We start from the raw sequence: 19,793 nt of genomic DNA, 5'->3' as shown, positions 1-19,793 counted from the left end.
TGCCCGAGGGAACAGCCCGCGTGGCAGACCCCAGCAGCCCGCCTCAGTTGTGCTGGCCCTGCTGTGATGGACGTGCCCTGCTGTCCATGTGGGTCACTAAGTTTTCTTCGAGTGGCCTTTATTTTCGTTTTTGGTTTTTCTTGTGTTAATTTCTGCGTTTACATATTGAGCAGTAACTCGTCCTGTTCATCATTTTTAGGGGACGGTTCTGTGGCATTACTTGTGTTCTTGGGCATCGTCACCATCACTCATCTCCAGAACTTCTCATCTTCCCTGCCTGTCCCTCTGCCCCCTCCCTCCGGCTAACCACCCCCTCCCCACTGCCTGTCTGCACGTCTGGCTGTTCCTAGCACCTCGCAGAAGTGGAGTCCCACCGTCCCCGCTCGTCTTGACCACTGATTGCACTTAGCTTGATGCCCCGAGGCTCCTCTGTGTCCCTGCATGACTCAGAGGCTCCCCTTTTAAGGTGAACAATGTTCCGTGGTGTGAATGCGCCACTTTTTGCTCATCCCTCAGCTGTCAACCCTGAACATTTGGGTGGCTCCCCTCTTGGCTCCTGTGAGTCATGCAGCTATAAACATGGGGGTAGGTTCAAGTCTCTACTTTCATCCTTCCTGTGTATAATAGACCCAGGAAAGGGATTCTTGGATCATATGGTAGTTCTCTGCCTCTTTTTTTGGGGGGGAGGCAGGTACTGGGGATTGAACTCAGAGACCCTTAACTACGGAGCCACCTCCCCAGCCCTATTTTGTATTTTATTAGAGACAGGGTCTCGCTGAGTTGCTTAGGGCCTTGCTGAGTTCCTGAGGCTGGCTTTGAACTTGTGATCCTCCTGCCTCAGCCTCCCAGGCCACTGGGATGACAGGCATGTGCCACCATGCCCCGCCTCTGTCTACTTTTTTTTTGGTTGTTGAATAATTTAATGCTTTTATTGAATGTCCCTCTGCATACCTAAGCTCTATGTTGGCACTCTGAATGTAACAATGAATCTGAGCCTCTGGTCACATGACTTAGAGGGTAATCAGCAGAAGCATACTGTAAACAAAAAAAATCAACATAAACAAATGAATAAAAACCAGGAATAAATTAGTATCATAAATGTTCTGATAGAAGAGAAAATACTATATACAGGAGGTATGCCTCCTCCTGGAGATGAGGATTGGCTATGCTTCCAAGAAGAGTTGAGGCTTGAGGTAAGACTTGTGAAATGGACACATGATCTTCATGCTCTCTGCCTAGTTTTTAAAAGGGATTTCCGTGAGGTCTTGAATAGTGACTGTGAGTTTTATATCCCCACCAGCAATGCACGAGGGCCCCATTTCCCACGTCCTCACCCACACTTATTCCATTTGGTGTGTGCGTGTCGTCTGTAATAGTCATCCTCGTGCATGTGAAGTAGAATTTCACGTTCTTTTTTTTTGGGGGGGGGGGCGCAGTTCTGGGGATTGAACCCTCAGGGGATCTACTACTGAGATACATCCTCAGCCCTTTTTATTTTATTTTTAAATTTTTGAAAATACCTTTATTTGATTTATTTATCTTTATGTGGTGCTGAGGATTGAACTCAGGCCCTCACACATGCTAGGCAACCGCTCTACCGCTGAGCCACAACCCCAGCCCTTATTTAAATGTTGAGACAGGGTCTTGTTAAGTTGCTGAGGCTGGCCCCGAATTTGAGATCCTCCTGCTTCAGCCTCCTGAATCTCTTGGATTACTGGCGTGCGCCACTGTGCCCTGCCCCCTGCACTGTGGATTTGATTTACATCCCCTGATGCAGTGATGTTGAGCGTCATTTCAAGCCAGCGCCTTGTGCATGCTAGGCAAGTGCTGTCCCACTGAGCTATAGGATGAAATCAGTTTATCTATTTTTTTTCATTGCCTATGCTTTTGGTGTCATTTCTAAGACATCATTGCCCCATCCAATGTCATTGAACATTTTCCTTTATGTCTTTTATGTAGATGTTTCATATAGATACAAAATTCATAGAGTTGGTATCTGTCATTTGCCTTGATAAAACTGCAGAGCACACAGGCATGACTGTCATTTCTTCTTGCTCGTGTGTGTGTGTGTGTGTGTGTGTGAGAGAGAGAGAGAGAGAGAGAGATGAGGGTCAGCCCATCTAGGATTGGGCTTGGCTCTAGGCCGTACATGGGTTCCGTGTACTTGCCGTTCCACGTCCAGAGTTCTCCTTGGGTTGAGTGGCAGGCACTCAGGGGCACTCAGCCTCTTTGCCCAAGGTTAGTGCTTCTAGTGTGGGGTCTGGTCAGAGCATTCCATTGGCCACAGCAGGTCACATGACCAAGTTCAGCACGAAGGGTGGAAATGTCTACTCTGCCCCCCTGAGCCCCCAGGCAGAGGAATGGAGCCTTGGGACTGATAATCTGATCAGCCTCAGTAATGGCCAAGGGGTGGGGTTGAGGCTGGCAGGCCTGGGGCCGAGAGGGGGCCAGTAGGGCCGCAACACAGTGACCCAGGGGTCAGGAGCGAAGTGGTGTTTATTGGGCGTGTGGAAGGTATTTGATAACTGAATTAATCAAGACTGGCTGGCTGGATGGCAGTGAATTTGCTGAGATGGGAAAGGGGAAGATCAGAACCTACTTAAAGAAGCAATTGGATTGTGCGGCACCTGTTCGTGTGCCAAGTGTTAGTGGTGGGTGGCCGTGGGAGATGGGTGGGCTCTGCTTGCAGGGCCCCAGGGGTCTTCTGGCAGGAGGAGGACAGGGCATGTCTGACGGTCCTCATAGCGGGGGGAAAATGCCTCTGAAAATGTATGCAGGTCGGGGAGCTGAGGATCCCCTCCCCCAGGAGCCAGATGGCCTCGTGGAAGGGTGGCATCTGAGGTGTGCCTGGATGGTGAGGATGGACACACAAGGTGGGACCAGTGGTGCTCCAGGATGGGGACAGCCTGGCCAAGGCCTGAGAGAGAGCCGGGCCTGGGTCAGCGCGGGTGACTCCTGGCGGGAGCTGGCTCTGAGCACTCCAGCCTGGCCCCTGTCTGAGGGGCTGGGGCAGAGCCAGAAGCCTCAGGTGTCTTTCTGAGAGCCCAGTGGTGAAGGCAGGGAGCCTACCCTTTCCTAATCATTGGGAGGCCGTATAACTGGGGGCACGCTCTGGAAGGCGGTTGGTCAATAGCTGTAAAAATACGGAAATGTCTTCTCCTAGATGTCCCATAGGCAGAATCATGCCTGTGGGTGTAGGAACCGGAATGTTCATGGGGGCTTTCCTTGTGGAAGCAAAAGGTCAAAAAGAAACGTGTGTCGTCAGCAGGGGGAAGGTTGGATTTTACCCCTCCCCCACGCTGCAGGGCACTTGCAGCAGGGACTGAGAGGAAGCAGGTGGCTCAGCTCTGTGTGCACTGATGTGGCGCAGCGGTGTTGTCATGTGAAAAGCCAGGAGCAGGTCATTGTGTTGGTGCAGGCCTGTGGCTCCAGCTACTCGGAAGGATGGCTGAGCCCAGGAGTTTGGGACCAGCCTGGGCAACAGAGTGAGACCCGGTCTCCAAATAAATAAATGAACAAACAAATAAACAATCAAGTGAGGAGTGGGGTGGTATGAATGCCATGTAGGTCTTAAACAACTTTATTTATTTATTTATTAAAATTGGAGATGTGCCGCAACTTGCCTGGACACATTGTGAGCTCACCTGTATGCATTGTGAACTATCTGTTGGTACAGCGAATTGTGGTAGTGCTGGAGTATTTTTGCTGATGGTGTCACCGGTGGTACAATTTTTCAAAGGAGCCCTCAATTGGCTTAATGTCATGGCATTTTGCATCCTCCTCTACTAGTGATGGTCTAAAATTTGGGGGCCAACAGAGGTGAGGCAAAGAACCTCACCCCCCCACAGGTGCAAAGGCCTATCCACAAGTATGGCTGTATGCTGGACCGGTAGTCAGTGACGGGTATGATCACAATCAGGAGCCACTTGTCAAAAGAAACTAACTTTATTTTTAGAACCACACACGACAAACAAAATAGTCTCTCAGGAAAAACCCTCAGAGCCTCAACTGCCACCACCGGCTTTCCCCAAGCCTCTCTCTCCCACCAAGTAAATCGTACTTCCATATGTCACAGAATGATAATGAAAACCTTTTCTAAAATCAAAAGTAAAGCCTTGGAGCTGGGGATATAACTCGAGATGGATACCTTATTATTATTATTATTATTATTATTATTATTATTATTATTTTGGTACTGGGGATTGAACTCAGGCACATCCCCAACCCTTTGTTATATTTTATTTAGAGACAGGCCCTGAGTTGCTGAGGGCCTCACTAAGTTGCTGAGGCTGGCTTTGAACTCGCGATCCTCCTGCCTCGGCTTCCCAAAGCGCTGGGATAACGGGCATGTGCTACTGCACCTGGTAATACCTTTATTTTATTTACTTATTTTTATGTGGTGCTGAGGGTCGAACCCGGTGCCTCCTGCGTGCCAGGCAAGCGCTCTACCACTGAGCCCCAGCTCTAGCCCCTGGATTTGTATTTTAACGGAGGGTCATGCTACCTCAAGGATGACCTCTTGGAAAGAGGTGTGGGGCCTGGGGAGAAGGGAGACGCGCTTCTTGCTGAGCACCCCTCCTGTACAGTTATTGACCATGTCTACAGATGGCTTTCAGAAGAATAAAATAAAATAAAAATTATCTTTTGCTGATTTGATTTTTTTTCCCAAGGAGTCAGAGCCACAGGCGTCCTGGGCAAGATGCTGGATGGCTGTGACTCCGCCTTGGAGGTCTCAGGTTATGCCCCTCTCAGCCCTGGCTGGCCATCACTTCTGTGAGCTTTTGAGGAAGGTTCGAGAACAGGATGGCCACAGGGTGATCTTGTGCCTCCCTCTGCCACGGCGTCCTCCTCAGCCAGTGGCCCAGAGAGTGTGGGCTTCCGAGTGTGTTCCTTGGTGGCAGACAGTGGCTTGTCCATCAGTGGCCTGACGGTGATGTCTGCAGGCGCCTTTTTGCACGCACGAACCTCTCTGTGTGTAGTGGGGGTGAATAATCCCCAAATTGTATTTGATTTCTACAGTGTATTTCTGTATTTCTATTCAAAGTTGAGTGCATCTGATTTTATGGGAATTCATAACAGTTCAAACTAAATTGTGGCACCCTGCTGTGAAAATCTCTCACTCCTGAGAAAGTGAAATGCTGCTCAGATGTCCCCTCCTGCCCTGTCCCCTCCCCCTGCTTGCTGGGATGGGGGGACACTGCCTTCTTACAAGGGGCATCCTGCTCTTGCACCTCCTGCCCGGGCCACAGGAAGAGGCAGAGCTGGTGGCCTGGGGTCCTGCGGGGAGTGAGGTCCAGAGCAGGCCCTTTCCCGAAGAGGTGGGGTGTGCTCTGCTCCCACAGGGGAAGGACTGCAGTTCTCTGGTCTAGGAAACCCGGCTATTGTGGCTTTCCTCTTCCGGTTTGCAGGGTCCAGAGGCATTTGGTGAAACCTCTATAAATTTTCAAGGACTTTGGCCTCTGCCAGCCAGGGCGGAGGGGTGGGACAGAAAGGAGGCCCCCGACTGGGCAGTGGGCCTCTTATGGGTGCTTCTCTGGGAGCAGGTGGCAGAGTCAGTGTCCCTGCCTGTGAGTGCGGGTGGGTGGGTGGGTGGGGGTGTTTGGCTGGCTTTTTTTTTTTTTGGCCCAAGGTTATTCCTGTCCTGGGGGAGGAGAGGCCGCAGTGTGGGGTGAGCTGCAACCTGGCCTTCTCCTGAGGCCTGTATGCCATCCCATGCTGCCCCATGGCCCCGGGCAGAGCGCAGGGAGCCCTCCTGATCCTGCCCCCGGAGGGAGAAGAGGCAGCGCGGCTGGACTCCTGGGGTCCGTAGAGGCGGGGTCCGAGCTGGGCCGGGATGGGGAGCCCTGTGTTCTAGAAGTATCCACGGGGGAGACGGGGGTCGGGCAGCCCGAGGGGGGTGGAGGACCCTCGCTGCTCCCAGAGCCCCCGGTGCATGCCCGGCCGTGCGCCCAGGGGGCCCCGCGCCCAGGGGGCCCCGCGGAGGGCAGGAGAGTCATTTTCTAATCAGTCGCCATCAGCTCTGGGCTGTGGCAAGGTTTGGGGAGGGTGGACATGAGCTGGACTGCTGATTTCACAAACACTGAGTGTTCATTGTAGAAAATATGGAAAATGCAGAAGTCAGAAGAAAACAGAGTGGCCGATGCCTTGCGGCTGGCTCTGGCAGCGCCGCTGACGCTGTGTGCCTCCTGCCCCCACCCCTCTGCGGGCCCCCCTGGTTGTCCCACAGTGGAGCCAATCCCCGTGGGCTGTCCCCGCATTCTGCTGTCCTGGCTAGCGTTCTGCTGGCCTGGTGACCGCTCCGCCGTCGTGCGGGTGCACTTGCTGGCCGGCTGTGCGTTCTCAGGCTCCTGGGATAGTTCTGCAAAGAGGGCACTGACCGGCCACGTGTCCGCGGCTCAGGGGCGCGAACCCTGCTGGTCTGCGCCTCTTCTGGGCCCGTGCCACAGCCCCGCGTGGCCACCCCCACACCCCTCTGGGCCGCCCCTCAGCCCCCTCCAGCTGCCTGTGCACTGTTGCTCCTGGTGGTCAGCAAGCCTCACTGAACTTGCCCTGTCCCCACTGAACTTCTAATCTTGTCCCTCAGCCAGCTCCACCTGCAGCCTTCTCCTGTCCTGGGCAATGACAACACTGTCCTTCCAGGTCCTTGGGCCCAGACCCTCAGGCTCTGCCCTCTCTTGCACTGCCCCTTCCTCTTCAGAAGGACTCCTCTCAGCTCTGCCCTGAAACAGGAACTGCCAGGTCTCACACCCCAGCCCTGCCCGCCCATCATCTCTGGCCCGCTTCACTGCCTCGTCCTCTCTATGTGGGCTTCCACCTTTGACCCACAGTGCACCACGGTGCAGCAGCCGGGGTGCTTCTTCAAAACCCAAGTCCTTCCTGCCCCTTGTTTACCCAGTCACTGGTCCATAAGGTGTCCACGATGGCCCCTGTCTCTCCACCCTCACCTCCTGCATCCCTCTCCACCATGCACCCTGTTCCAGCCACACTAGTCTCCTCATGGACCTCAGCACACAAGGGTCAGTCCTGCCCCAGGGCCTTTGCATAAGCTGTTCCTCCAGCTTGGATGCTCTTCTCCTTGGGACATGGCTCGCTTCCTGCTTTGCCTTCTCAGTGATGCTCTGATTGTCCTCACCCAGCTCCCTTCTGCTCGCCTTTCCCATACGCTCCTGCCAGGGACAAAGGTGTCGACCTCTCAGGGATGGCACCGGCAGGAGGTGGTGGGAGATGAAGGGGGACGGACTGGATCACTCGGATGGTGACTGCACTGTCTTATGGGTTCTGGGCCCAGGGGCAAAGCCTGTTGAGATGCCAACATCCCAGGAAGACAGAAGAAACAGGAGCCCCCCAGCCAGCCCTGCCGGAACCCCTTCTTCCTGGCACGTGCAGCCTGGCCTCCGTGCTGACCCCACTTGCTGTGGCTTGAGGATGTTGGGATTCTCATCTAGGCCTGGCTCAATGGCCTCTGAGTAGATGCAGGGCTTGCCCAGGGCCTCCCCTCTGGCTCCTCAGTTGGACCCTCCCTGAGGGCACCTGCCGGAGTTTGGCACACTGTGGGGGTAAGGCTGGGAACCTGGCCATGATGGCCATCAAAATAGGGTTCAGATCTGAACTTGGTCACTTATAAGCTGTGTGATGTGGGGTGAGTTATTTGACCTCTCTGAGTTCCACATGTGGAGCAACGCCATGGAGCTTTGACGTCTGTGCAGCTCCTCTGACTGCCCTGGGGCGTCTCACTTCTGATAGCCCTGGGCAGCGATAGTCTGTGTCACTTGTTTGACACCTAGCACATGTTTTCAGCCATTCTCATGGTCCCGTGCGCCCCACGGCACCCGGCATGAGGCTCGATGTGATGGAGGATGTTGGGAATTTCAGTTTGGGGGTTCGGGGTCTGGCTGTGTGTGCCCTCGGCAGTGAGAGACTCCTGGAGGTTCCTACAAGAGGGGGCTCTAAGCTGGCCCCCGGAAGGCTTGGTGGCAGTGGCTCTGCTGTTCTGAGGCCGGTCTCTGATGTCCAGCCAGGCAGGAGCCCGGCCTGGAGGGGTGTGTTTCCCGATGCTGGTGGAGAGGTGCGGCTGGTGGTCCCCCCCTGAGGGCGGGGCAGCCTCACATGGGGCGTGAACCTCTCCTCGGCTGTGCTGGGTGGGAGGCAGGAGGCCAGGAGGCTGGGGAACAGCCGTGGCCTGGGATGAGCCAGGTCAGGCTCCCCAGGGCATTGCTGCCACTTGCCGCAGCCCCAGTGCCAAGGTGTGCCAGCAGGCAGAGGCCGTGTCCACCAGGACGCCAGGCTGGAGGCGGGGGCGGGGCCTGTTCTCGCTGCCCTGGGCCTCTGCTGTCTTTGGACCTCCCATCCTCCCCATCACCAAAGGGCTCAGAGGAAGAGCAAGATCTGGGACCCACCACCTCTGGCCTGGCTACTCCACCCCACCCTTGGGAGCCGGAGCCACGTCGGCCCAAGGGGTGAGGATGGAGCCGGCTTGTCCCTGCCTCTGCCTGCCACCATTGCAAAATCAGGTTGCCTTTGGCCCCCAGGGGACGGCAAGGGCACTGAGGCTGTGGGATGGACCCTGCAGGGGAAGGAGGGCGAGAGACATGTCAGGAGGGGGCCCAGCGAGCCGGCAGTGGCCCTGGGGGACACGGGAGCCGTGATGCAGGGTGCAGCTGTCCTACATGGGGGGACGCCCCTCCCTGCCGTTTGTGGGGCATGTATTGTCTCACCCAAGGGAGGGGCCGGACTTCCCTCTCCCGGAAGGAAGGAACCGTAAGGAACCGGGGATGCAGGGCCGCTGTGACAGACAGCTCGGGGCTCCGCCCTGATCCTGGAGTGACCTCTCTGAGCCTTGGTCCCTCGTCTGTAAGTGGGAACAAGGAACCTGTTTCCTAGACATATTTTGGGATATTGAGTCGTAATAATACCTGTCAACGTCCCTGGCCTGTGGGACCTGCTCACAGCGTCCCCTCCCTCCTCGTCCTCCGTCCTCCACCATGAGCTTCCTCAGCACCAGGCAGGGAGGCGGCACACCCCAGCTATGTGCGGATGATGTTCTCAGCAGATGTTTAATTCTCCTGACATCTGGTTTGCAAAGGCAGAGGGCTGGAGGTTTCTGTCTTCCTAAAGACACTCACTCACCGTGAGATGTCAGATCGTCCCTTAATTGCGCCGTGCCTCGGTTTCTCCACTTGTAAATCAGGGATAATGCTGGCGAGGCTGGCTGGCTGCCCTGCGGGGCCTGATAGGATATCGCACAGGACCAGATGGAAAGTGGTTCCAACGCTTAGCAAAAGGCATCCTGCGCCGCATCCCGGCAGTTAGGGAAATGCAAATAAAAGCGGCCATGCCAGACCATTCTTCATGCGTCCGATTGGCAGCCATTTAAAAGAGGGATCGCTTCCAGGTGGGCACGGGGGCCCTCCCGCTCGCTGCTGGAGGGGCCGTGAATTGCCGCCGCCTTTCCCGGAAGGTAATCCAGCGGCATCTAATGAAAGTTTCCCTCCGCGCTCTGCGTTGTGTTTCACTGATCCAGCAACAGCCGTTGGAGAGCGATGGAAGGGCAGAGTCCCCGCACAGTTAGTCATGTGCGGAGAGATGTCTGGGGGCAGGAACTTGGGAACACCCTTGTGTCCATCAGGAGGGGATGGCTGTCGTCATTACGAAACAACGCTATATACTACCATTCGCTCCTCAAGAGGAGGAGGCCTTTCAAGCCTCGCTGGCCTGGAGGGCTGCTTGTGGCACATCACACACAAGAAAAGCAAATTTCTTCCTCCTTTGGTTTTGTTTCGTGTTTTTCCGGGGAGGTACTGTGGATCCACCCCAGGGCCTCCTGCACTCTGGGCAAGCGCTTTTCGCAGAGCTCCGCCCAGCCCGCAGGTGGCTTTTTCTTTGTTTGTTAAAATATTTCTTAGTTGTCAATGGACCTTTATTTATCTTTACGAGGTGCTGAGAATCGCACCCAGTGCCTCACCCGTGCCAGGCGAGCTCCACCACGGAGCCCCAGCCCCAGCCCACTGGTTGCTTTTACGCAGAAGACACTGCAGAGATCACCAGCAGCCACCTGGTTCCACACAGTAGTGGGGACATCCTGGCTTGGGTGCAGAGAAAGGCCGGGGAGGACCTGTGCCAGGCCACTCTGCACACACCGACCATCTGACGGGGCAAGGGTGCTCTTTACAAATCGAATTATCTGCCAACATTTAAAAGTCGAGTTCATGCCAAAGCCCAGCGTCCAGTTTTCATTGAGAAAAATCAGAAGCTCCAGCCACACTGGCCCACTCTCCCTCTTGGCTGGGACTTATCCAAGCTGTCACTTTTGGACAGGGCATGTGGCCTCAAGTGGCCCTCTTCCCCACCCACTCAAAGTTGCCCTCTTGGCTACCCCCATAGCTGTGTGCTTTGCAGACCCCGAGGGAGGCTGTTAACTGGGAACTCCACGGTGGGAATGCAGGGGCCATCCTCGACTAAATGTGTCTCAGAATCTTTTATTCTTCACATGACTCTTTCATACTTCATAGTTAGGATATTTTAAGGGCACATTAAAAAGAAAACAAATGGACCATTGCACATACTCTTGGTCAGGAGCCACCGCCCAACCCCACCACCTCACTGTCCGCCCAGGACTTTGGTGCAGAAGGGGTCCCCTCCAGGCCCCAAATGAAGGAATTTGAGTTCTCCACTTTTTCTGAATCTCTTGCCCCAAGATCTTGGCAGAGATGTGGAGATCTCCCCTAGAAGTCCTCCCCACCCCCGCCCCAGTCCCATTCACCTCTCCATGGCTTTCTGGTAACTTATTGTTGAGGTGGGTGACATGTCACCTGGATCCAGGCGTTGACTCCACCACCACTGTTTGGGAGTCTTAGCAAACCCTGCCTGGGAACGAGGGAGGTGCAGGCCCCCGGGGCAAGATGGTGTGTGTGTGTGTATGTGTGTGTGTGTGTTTGTGTGTGTTCACTGAAGGAGGGGTGGCCCAGTGGTGTCCCTTCATCACCAGGACTGACAGTTCTGTGGGAGGGTCCCAGCTGATGAGCATGAGCCCCCCCGATGTCACTGCTGGGCCGTAGGGAAGCCTGCTCCTGAGCTGCCTCAGGGGTACAAAGGAGCCAGAGGACCTTGTCCTGCTGTCGTGGGCAGGAGGAAGCAGTCCACCCCCAGCCACCCTTCGAGATGGGGTCTGGCTTGCAGAACATGCACCTGCTGTGTCCCAGAGCTGCCCCACCCCCACCCGGCATGCAGCTCCAACCTCCTGCAGACTTGCTATCGGGCCCTGGGCCGGCCACCTCCCCTCCCCAGACCTCTTTGGACACTGGGATCTGTCGCCCCTTCTCATTTCCAAGGTTATAGGATAATATAATGGACTTTTTTTTTTAAAGAGGAAAAGATATGCTCATTGGTTGCCGAGTGGTCGGCTTGTTGGAATTGACAATCCCACTCTTAGCCCCCCACCTTCCTAGTGGACACTGTCCCCTTAACCCTGCCCCCCTGGCTGGCCAGGCTGTGCTGCTCTTGGGGATGTGGTCTCAGAGGATGGACGCAGCAGCGCATCCCTGTATCCATTGGGCCCAGGGTATGTCCTCAACACCTCCTCCATGTCTGCCTTTGAGCTTTGCCCATGGGGTCCCCCAAGGGTAGCCGGTGAAGAGGGACCTGCCCCCGGTGCACCCCAGCTGCTCCCAGGCCCCTCGTCCTGCCTGGGAGTGGACCATGCTGCTGCTGAGTGACGAGCTTCCTTCTTCTTTCCGTGCTCCCCCAAGGGGGTGGGTTCCTCTGACCCCCTCAGGCCCAGCTCTCCCGGAGCTGCAGGGGGAGGGGCTGCAGGCAGCGCCCCTCCAGGAGGAAGCTTCTCACCCTCTTCTCTTTGTGTCCCCAGAAGCCATGCGGTGCCACGTTGCTACCGGCTGCGCTGTGCTCTGGCTTCTCCTGCTGGCCTCTGGATGCTGGGGTAAGTCCGGCCTCCCCCTCACCCCCTCTCCATCCCGGGAGGCCAGGCTGGAGGGTGCTGGGGCCAGCGGCTTGGCTCTGCCCGGGGACCCTGGGGAGCCTCCCTTGCTGTGTGCGACTGAAGACACTTTCCTCTCTGGGCCTCAGTTGCCTTCTGCAGCTCGCACGCGGCTGAAAATACCAGCTGTCCCCAGGGCTTGGGACAGGGACGTGGGAGGAGCCTTGAGAGATGCTTCAGCTCTGTGATCTGCCACCAGAAACCGTCCCCCTTCTGGGCTGCAGGCTGGACACGGTTCTGTTCAGGTTCACGGCTGTCATTTACGCCATGCGCCCACTGTGCCCGACTCGGGGGTGGCAGGGATTCCTTGTGCTCCAGGGGCCCCGAGTCTGGCCGGGCTCCGTGCCTACTGAGTGCAGGGAGTGGCGTGGTCCTGGGGTGTCCGTGGCCCCACAGAAGCCCTCAGGGGACAGGAGAAGCCTGGCCAGAGAGAGCGCCTCTGCTGTGGGCTCCGAGGACAGAGGGGTGGTTTAGACAGGGAGACGGAGAAGAAGCCTCCTGAGCAAGGGGTGCTGGCCGGGAGCTGTCCTTCTGCAGGAGTGTCCACTCTGAGCACCAGATCTCATGCCAAGGGCAAGGCCAAGAGGACCTGTCACTGCCTCCTGTTGGCCCCTGGGCAGTGGCTGGTGGGGAGTGGCCCTGAGCTCGTTGAAGGAAGCCAGGACTGCAGGCATGCCACACAGGGATCCCCCAGGGCTGCAGCGCCCCGGGGAGGAGCTGTGGGCACGGTGTGCCTGGCGACACGGCAGACCCATTCCCGTGGGGCCGAGGCCTTCTCCCCTCCGGGGGCCTGGCAGGCTCTTAGGAAGCTGCAGCCTCGTCAGGAAGGTCCTCTCTCCCCGCCTCTGTGACAAAGTGCCCCCAGTGACAGGGACTCACTGCCCTCCAGGAGGCCCAGCCTGCAGCACAGCCCTGTGGAGCCAGGGAGGCTGCCACACCTCTCACCAGGGGGAACCAAAGCCTGGAGGAGCTGCTGGCCCAAGGTCACAGAAAGCAGGGGTCTTGGATTCTCCGTGGGGGCTCCTGTCAGATCGCCATCCCCTGCCCTCCCTGCCCCGCGTGGGAGGCCTTGTGGGGCAGCTCCAGCCTCTGGGTTGCTGGACAGCAGAAGTCAGGACACTTGCCTCAGCCTCCCCAGGGACTGTATGACCTTGGACACCTCTGCCCTTCCCCCACCCCGTTTCCTGCACTTTCTTCATCAGTTACAGACAGAGCCGCACTCGGGACACACAGCAGGTGCTGAGTCCCCGCCTCCCTGGGGCTCGCAGTGCCAGTCTGGGCCACGCTGCCTGCCTGGGTTCCAGTCCTGGTGGCCACAGGGTCCCCTCTAGCTGCTTTCGGACCCTCCCTCTGCTTCAGTTTCCCCACCTCTAGTAGAGGACCAGGCGACACCTCCCTCCTGACGTGTCAAAACCATCCCCTGGATTCCTGTGCACCTGAAGCACTGAGAGTGGCGCCCCGCACACCTCGGCTGCTCCAAGAGCACTTGTTTTGGGCTGGGGCTGGGGCTGAGTGGTAGAGCGCTCGCTTAGCACGTGTGAGGCCCTGGGTTCAATCCTCAGCACCACGTAAAAATGAGTAAATAAAATAAAGGTATAAAAAATATTATGTAAAAAAAGAAACACTTATTTTGTGTAAGCCCTTTCCTTATCAGCAGTAGCTTTCTTTAGGGGAGAAACACAGGACGCAGGGAGGCAAAGCAACTTGCCTCAAGCCACACAGCAATGCTCTGGCAACACTCGGGTGATCTCCTCCCTGTGGACTGTCCTGTCTTGCCTGTGTATATAAGGGTCCCACTCTCATGGCCGATCACATCCACACTTCCTGGCTCCTGTCCAAAGTGGCCAGTGTTGTTCTTTTAGCACTGTGGGGTGGTAGCTGACCTTGGGGTCTAAAGGACAAAAATGGCTTCCTTCACTGTCTTCCCGGCTTCCCGGGTCAGCCCTTCACCTGACCCCACACCAGGCCACACTGTCCTCCCTACTTCATCTCCCTCTGACCTGCCAGCCCAGGCTGGCCCTTCCTCCCATCCCAGGAAGTCAGATGGGTCAGGCTCAGGGTCAACTCCCCGGCCATGTCAAACCCCTGCCCTGTCCCCCCCGAAGCCTCCTGTCCTTCTCCCTCCCTGCCCGGGTCTCCACGGGGTCCCTGGCACTTCTCGTTCTTCTGTGGCCTTGTTGGGGGCAGGGGAGGAAGGCCCGAGCAGGCTGCCCCCCGACCCTTGTTGGTCTCACGGAGCACCCTGCAGCGTCTTGCTGGTGGCCCAGGTGCTGGGCAGGAGGACGTTCGACCATGGGCTGCGCACTTCCCCATCAGACATCACCGCTTGTCAGGCTCCCCCCACAGGCTCCTGTGGGCCATAGGCGGCCATTGTATCTGTGGCTCCAGTGCACAGTGACCACTGGAAGAAAGCCAGGGGGGAGGACAGCACAGGGCTTTTTGTCCTTGTCCTGAGGCTGGGAAACAGGAACCAGAGAGGTCAAGGGATCTGCCCAAGGTCACAGAGCAAACGGCAAAGCACACCAGGCCCCCAACTCCTGACAGCTCTCAGTGTTCCCATTTGGTTTCTTCCTGTGGGGAGGGGACTCTGGAGTTCTGCCAGCCTGGGTCTCAAGGTGGACCCTGTGCCTTCAGCCCCCTCCACCCTCTGAGGCCTGGGCTCGGGTGCAGCTGACCTGGCTCAGTCTATTCTGCACTCCCCAAGAGAAGCCCCCATCCCAAGGTTCTGGGTCAGCCTGTGCTCCCTGGGTGGCACCAATTAGGGGGCCCCTCCCCACACAGCCACTGGATGCCTGGTCATCGGGACCAAGGCCTTGGACGGGGCCCGTCTTCTGGCTCTGCCTGTCTTTGTTCCTTCCTCAAAAATCCTCGTCATTCTGCACCCACAGCTGGGTGCTGCCTCCTCCAGAGCCTTCTCCCTTCTCCTCTGGGGCCTGGCCAGGTGTTAGGGTATGGAAAGCTGGCCGCCCCCCTGGCCGCCTCCCTGGCCACCTCTGGGGGCTGCCAGCCGCGTGGGTCGGGAGCAGGGGGAGGGGCAGGGGGAGGATATCAGGGCTGCAGACCCCGGGACAGAGCCCAGTGGGGCAGGGGACAGAGGGAATGGTCTTGGGACAGGAAGCTGGCATTCTCCTTCCCTTCCAAAGACCACCCGCTGTCCCCTCCCCTTCTCGGTCCTCACCTCCCCGTCACTGGAGGCCCCAAGGCCCCCGAGGCAGCGCTTTTCCTCAGAAGCGCATCCTTCATGTTTTCACAGTGTTGCTGTTGTTAAGAGAATAAGTCACCTGTCTGCCCTCCCTCCCCGCCCTTCCTGCCAGCCCCTCCCAGCCCCCCAGTGCCTGCAGTGGCAGCCCAAGGCCGCGGGGCCTCTGAGGGTGACAGGTCCTGCTTGGTATGTGGCAAGCAAGATGCATCCCAGTCTCTGCCCAGCTGCCCGTGCAGAGCTCCCAGCCGCCGACTATCCGCAGGTCCGACCAGGGCACATTTAAAAGGCAACGATGCTGTAGGGGATGGCTTTTCCCTCTCTCCTCCCACCCCTGCCATCCAAGCCTCGTGGCTGAGCTCCCCAGGCACCCGGGGGCCTCCTGCTCCCCTGTCTCAGAGCCCGAGGCCCCTGCAGGGTCAGAAAGCCTCCCCTCTGGCTGAGAAGGTGGCTCCTTTATTAATGCCAGTGTTAATAATAGCTCCCATTCACTCAGGGCTTGCTGTGTGCTGGGGGCCTGGTGCTAAGCGCTTCATGTATGCAGTCTCATTTGGTCCTCAGGTTAGCTGTGAAGTAAGTTCTATTATTAATCGATATTTTGCAGACAGTAAACTGAGGCAGGGGAAGATCATGGGGTCCAAAGAGACACGGGGAAGTTTCAAGACAGGCGAGGCCCTTGACTGGAGTCCAGCCTCTTCCTGAGGCTGTTGGTTCCCAGTGGGAGAGGGTGGGGGGTGCCTGTGCGTGTTTGAGGTGGTCAGCAAGGGCGTCCTGGAAGAAGGGACACCTGAAGCAAGATGTGAAGCATACGGAGGATTTGACAGGTGAAGGCAGACAGGCCAGCAGCCCTGGCCAGGAAGTGAGGCCAGATGTTTGAGGAGCCAGAGGCGGCACCAGCCTGGGCGCCCAGCAGGACCGGGGAGGAGGGAGGAAGCCAGCGTCTCCTGATTTGGTCCAGGGCCCTCCCTGATTCCAGCCCTTCCCTCTCTGGGAACCTGGCCCAAGCTCAGAGGGAGCCTGGCTCAGCAGGAGCGAGAGAGGGGACCTGGAGGACCCCAGGAACCCTCGTGGGAAGTGCTGCACACATCACCCCCCAGGAGCTGGGCCAGCTGCCTCCTGGTTGGCAGAGACGGAGGGGGACGTCTTCTCACTTGCTTCCTGGGACTGTGGTGTGGGAGGCTTCTCTAGACACCAAGCTCCTCAGCCTGTGTGCGTGTCACCCTGCCCCCACCTCAAGGCTGTCAAAATGGCACCTGGTTAATGGGACGAGCTTTGAGGTCTGGGTGCCTGTATGGCCTCTGCCACTTGCAGGCCGCCTATGGGGTACGTAAAGCAAGTCACAAGTTACGTGAGGCCCCTAAGCCTTGTTTCCACAGCGAACTGGGACATGGAGCAGCTGCCTCCCGGTCACTGGATTCGGTGATTCAAGGGCCTGGCACGAGGAGCGGTTCTGGAAGGGCAGCTAGCACAGTTATGTTCTCATTATTATTTATCGAGTGGGGTTCGCTGGCCGTTCTTTCAAACAATAAAGGTACATTGAGGGCTCTCTAAGTGCCGGCCCTGCTCTGGGCACCAGGGATTCTGCGGTCAATGGAGCACTTGACCTTGCAGAACTCCTGCTCTGCCCACTGCCCGGGAGAAAGCAGCCCGGGTGAGTTTTACCACTTGCAGCACCACATTAGAAGCACAAAAAGATACAGGTGAAGTTCATTTTGAAGACAGTTTACCTGACACAGTGTGTCCAAGTGTGGCGTGTCAGTGGTAGTGGAATGGTCAACGTGACGCTTGGCGTTCACTTCTCTTCCAGTCCTGGGGACATGGCCCCCAGCCTGCCCGCCTCTCATTAAGGCCAGAGCTCAGCAGCCCCCTGTGACTGGGGGCCTGGCCGGCTGCACACTGACAGCTGCCACCTGCCTCCTGGTGTTATTTCCATTTGCTTCAAGGCAGGATAGTGACCCACAGGGTCCTGGGAGGTTGACCATGGCACTGGACACAGGTTCAGTGTCCTTCGAAGCCCTGGTTCTGCATCGCCTTCGAGAAGGTGTGGGGCTGGCGTGGGGCGCTGGCTGACCCTCTTGTCCTCTGACTTCCAGGTCAGGTGAACCGTCTGCCCTTCTTCACCAACCACTTCTTTGACACGTACCTGCTGATCAGCGAGGACACGCCTGTGGGTGAGTTGGCACGTGGCCGGGGGCGAGCCTGGTGGCATGGGGTGATCCCACAAGTGAGGGGGATCCAGAGGTTGGGATCAGCTTCCACCTGTTGGTGGAATAACTTGCGTGGCATTTGGGTGCCTCTGGGGACAGGGCCCTCTGTCCTTGTTGGGGTGGCCTTTCCAACAGAGGAGGGTTCTGGGGAGTCCCTCACGCGGAGCCAGGGTGCTCTGTTCCCACTTCCAGGGATGGTTTGGTCCTAGCAGAGGGACTCAGGTTCTGGCCACTCCCAGCCTTGTGGACATCTGAAGATGGCTGGTGGCTGGCAGCTGTTAGTTGGTCTGTGGCCCTTTGTGCTTGACGGCGATGCTGAGCTTTCAGCCCTGTGTGTGCCATCCCATCGTTCGTAGTGGGAGGTGCCCGTGAGCACCCTGCTGCCCACCCTCCACCCCTGCTGTCCGTGGGGCCTGAGCAGATCGATGCGCTCAGCAGGTGGAGGCTGTTTTGCAGGGGTGGCCGGGCATGGCTGGCGTGTGTCTGAGTGCAGCGGGACCGTTCCCTCGGTCCAGCGGGACTTTGTCTCTAGGAAGCGTGGACGGCCTGTGTGGAAAGTGGCCATTCCTTTGGCCTTGTGAGGATGGGCTTTAGGGCTGGGGCATGGAGACCTGGGTGTTTGGGGGGCTGTCTAGGAAGGGGGCCTTCTTCTTTGGAAGGCTCTTGCAAAGGCTTCGCTCCCCTTCTGGGATGGAGAGCACCTGAAAGCCCCTGTAGCCCCACTGAGCCGTTGGCTCCTGCAGCACTGGGTCGGGGGGTGTTTGGGGGTCCTGGATTTGGAACATGGCTGTCCTCTTTGGGCGGGTTTTATCTACGTGGCTCCTCCCCCACCCAGACTTAGAATGGGACTGGCATGGGACCAGCAGCCTGGGCACCCAGTACATGTGCACAGGTAAATGCACGGACAGTTAGCAGCGCTGGCCACCTTCCTTCATCCAGTTCATCAGATAAGGATGGGGTGTCCCTGAGCCAGGCCGGGGTGCTGTGGACGCAGAGGGGATTGAGACAGATGGATAAAGAGATCAGGTCCTGAGTAATAGGGCGTGAGCCAGGTGTCTGGTTAAGTCCCCCTGAGGGATGGCAGGAGGAGGGTCATCTCCCTGGGGGCAGGAGAGGTTTGTGGGAGGTGGCACCTGAACACGTCCTCAGAGTCCCTTCCTTTGGCTTCACACACTAGTTCTACGTGTGGCTCTTCTAAGTGGCCACTTTCGCCTCATCCTGAAGGATGTCCCTCTGTGGTGGAGCGTCTGTACTGGGGCAGGTACATGCCAGAGGCGGAGGTGTGGCCAGCGGCTCACCGAGCCCGGAGCTGGCTGGGGTGGGAAGGCCTTTATCTGGAGCCCTGCTGGCTGGGCCCCCAGCTGAGACCCCACGGGGCATGCTCAGCTCAGAGCCTGGGGTCCTCGGAGGCCGGTGGTGCAGCGAGGGTGATGTGGGGTGGGGGGGGGTGACACTGCTTGACCAGTGTTGACCGTGACAAGTCCTGTGCTGGACACCCACCCAGGGAGCCCTCCAACAGGCCCTGCTCCTGTCCCTTTTGGCTCTGGCTCTCGATGGTCTTTTGCAAACGCTGGCATCGATCGGTCCCCGGGAGCAGCTCCTAGGACTCAGCCCTGTGAAGGCTGCACTTGGCAGTCACAGCGGGGGTGTCTGTCTAGTGCTGCGGGATTGATCCCCGGCTCCAGGGAGCCTCCGGCTGGAGAGGGGCCTCGGTGAGCTGGAAGTCGGCTCCGCTCGCCCTCTGGGCAGGGGGTGGCGCTGAGCCAGCCCCGCACCTCCTGGCTCCCTCCTTCCTGATGTTTTTCACATCAGGATGGAGACTGCAGATCTCTAGCCTGAACCTCGGGAGCCAGTTTCCATTCCTCGCTGTGTGACCTTGGGCGCCGTGCCGCACCATTCTGGGTCTGTACTTTTCCATCTCGCCCATGAGAAGTCACTGGAAAGCTGGCCAGTGCCGGCCAGTGCTTTCCAGATCAGTCAGGCCTGGAGCCCTGCTCTGCGGACGTAGACTCCTGTGGAGGTGGCAGACCTGGGGCCTCTGACCAGCAGTGGCCTGAAGGTTGAGACGGCTTGTCCAGGGCAGTGGCCCTTTGCTTCCAAGAGACTTGACTTGGAGGCGTGGCTCTTAGTAACCACTGAGCCTCTGAATCTCAGTGTTCCAGCCTGCAGAATGGGGACAGAACTGGTGAGGTGTTTCTGTACCATCCCATGAGCTCCAAAGCCTCTGCCCCTGGACTGCCTTGCTGTTCCTGAAGGGAGGACCTGTATGGGGCCCAGGGATGGCTGTGCCAGCCACAGCCTTGTAGGGGGACAGCCAGGCACACAGACAGGCACACACAGTGGGCTGGTCAACGCCTAGGCCAGACTAAACGTGTCAGCTCACCAGAGGTCAGAGCTG

The 19,793-nt window shown here is 57.7% G+C and overlaps 1 protein-coding gene across 6 annotated transcripts in view; it reads left to right on the top strand.

Moving 5' to 3' along the window:
- Window positions 1-19,793, top strand: part of Cdh23 (cadherin related 23) — a 383,514-nt gene that overhangs the window by 30,646 nt on the left and 333,075 nt on the right. For all 6 annotated transcript variants that reach the window (XR_009226399.1, XM_058577902.1, XM_058577897.1 and 3 more), the window contains exons 2-3: window positions 11,861-11,932; window positions 17,282-17,359. Coding sequence is in view for 5 of the 6 variants with exons in the window: in XM_058577902.1 (XP_058433885.1) it covers window positions 11,866-11,932; window positions 17,282-17,359 (145 nt within the window). In the remaining variant the exon portion in view is untranslated. The remainder of the gene's footprint in view (window positions 1-11,860; window positions 11,933-17,281; window positions 17,360-19,793) is intronic.

The sequence above is a fragment of the Marmota monax genome, unplaced genomic scaffold (genome assembly GCF_021218885.2).
Source record: "Marmota monax isolate L192 unplaced genomic scaffold, Marmota_monax_Labrador192_F-V1.1 WCK01_AAM20220418_F8-fsc00019, whole genome shotgun sequence".
NCBI lineage: Eukaryota > Metazoa > Chordata > Mammalia > Rodentia > Sciuridae > Marmota > Marmota monax.
Note: the sequence above shows the minus strand (reverse complement) of the source record. Positions and strands in the feature narration are given on the sequence as shown.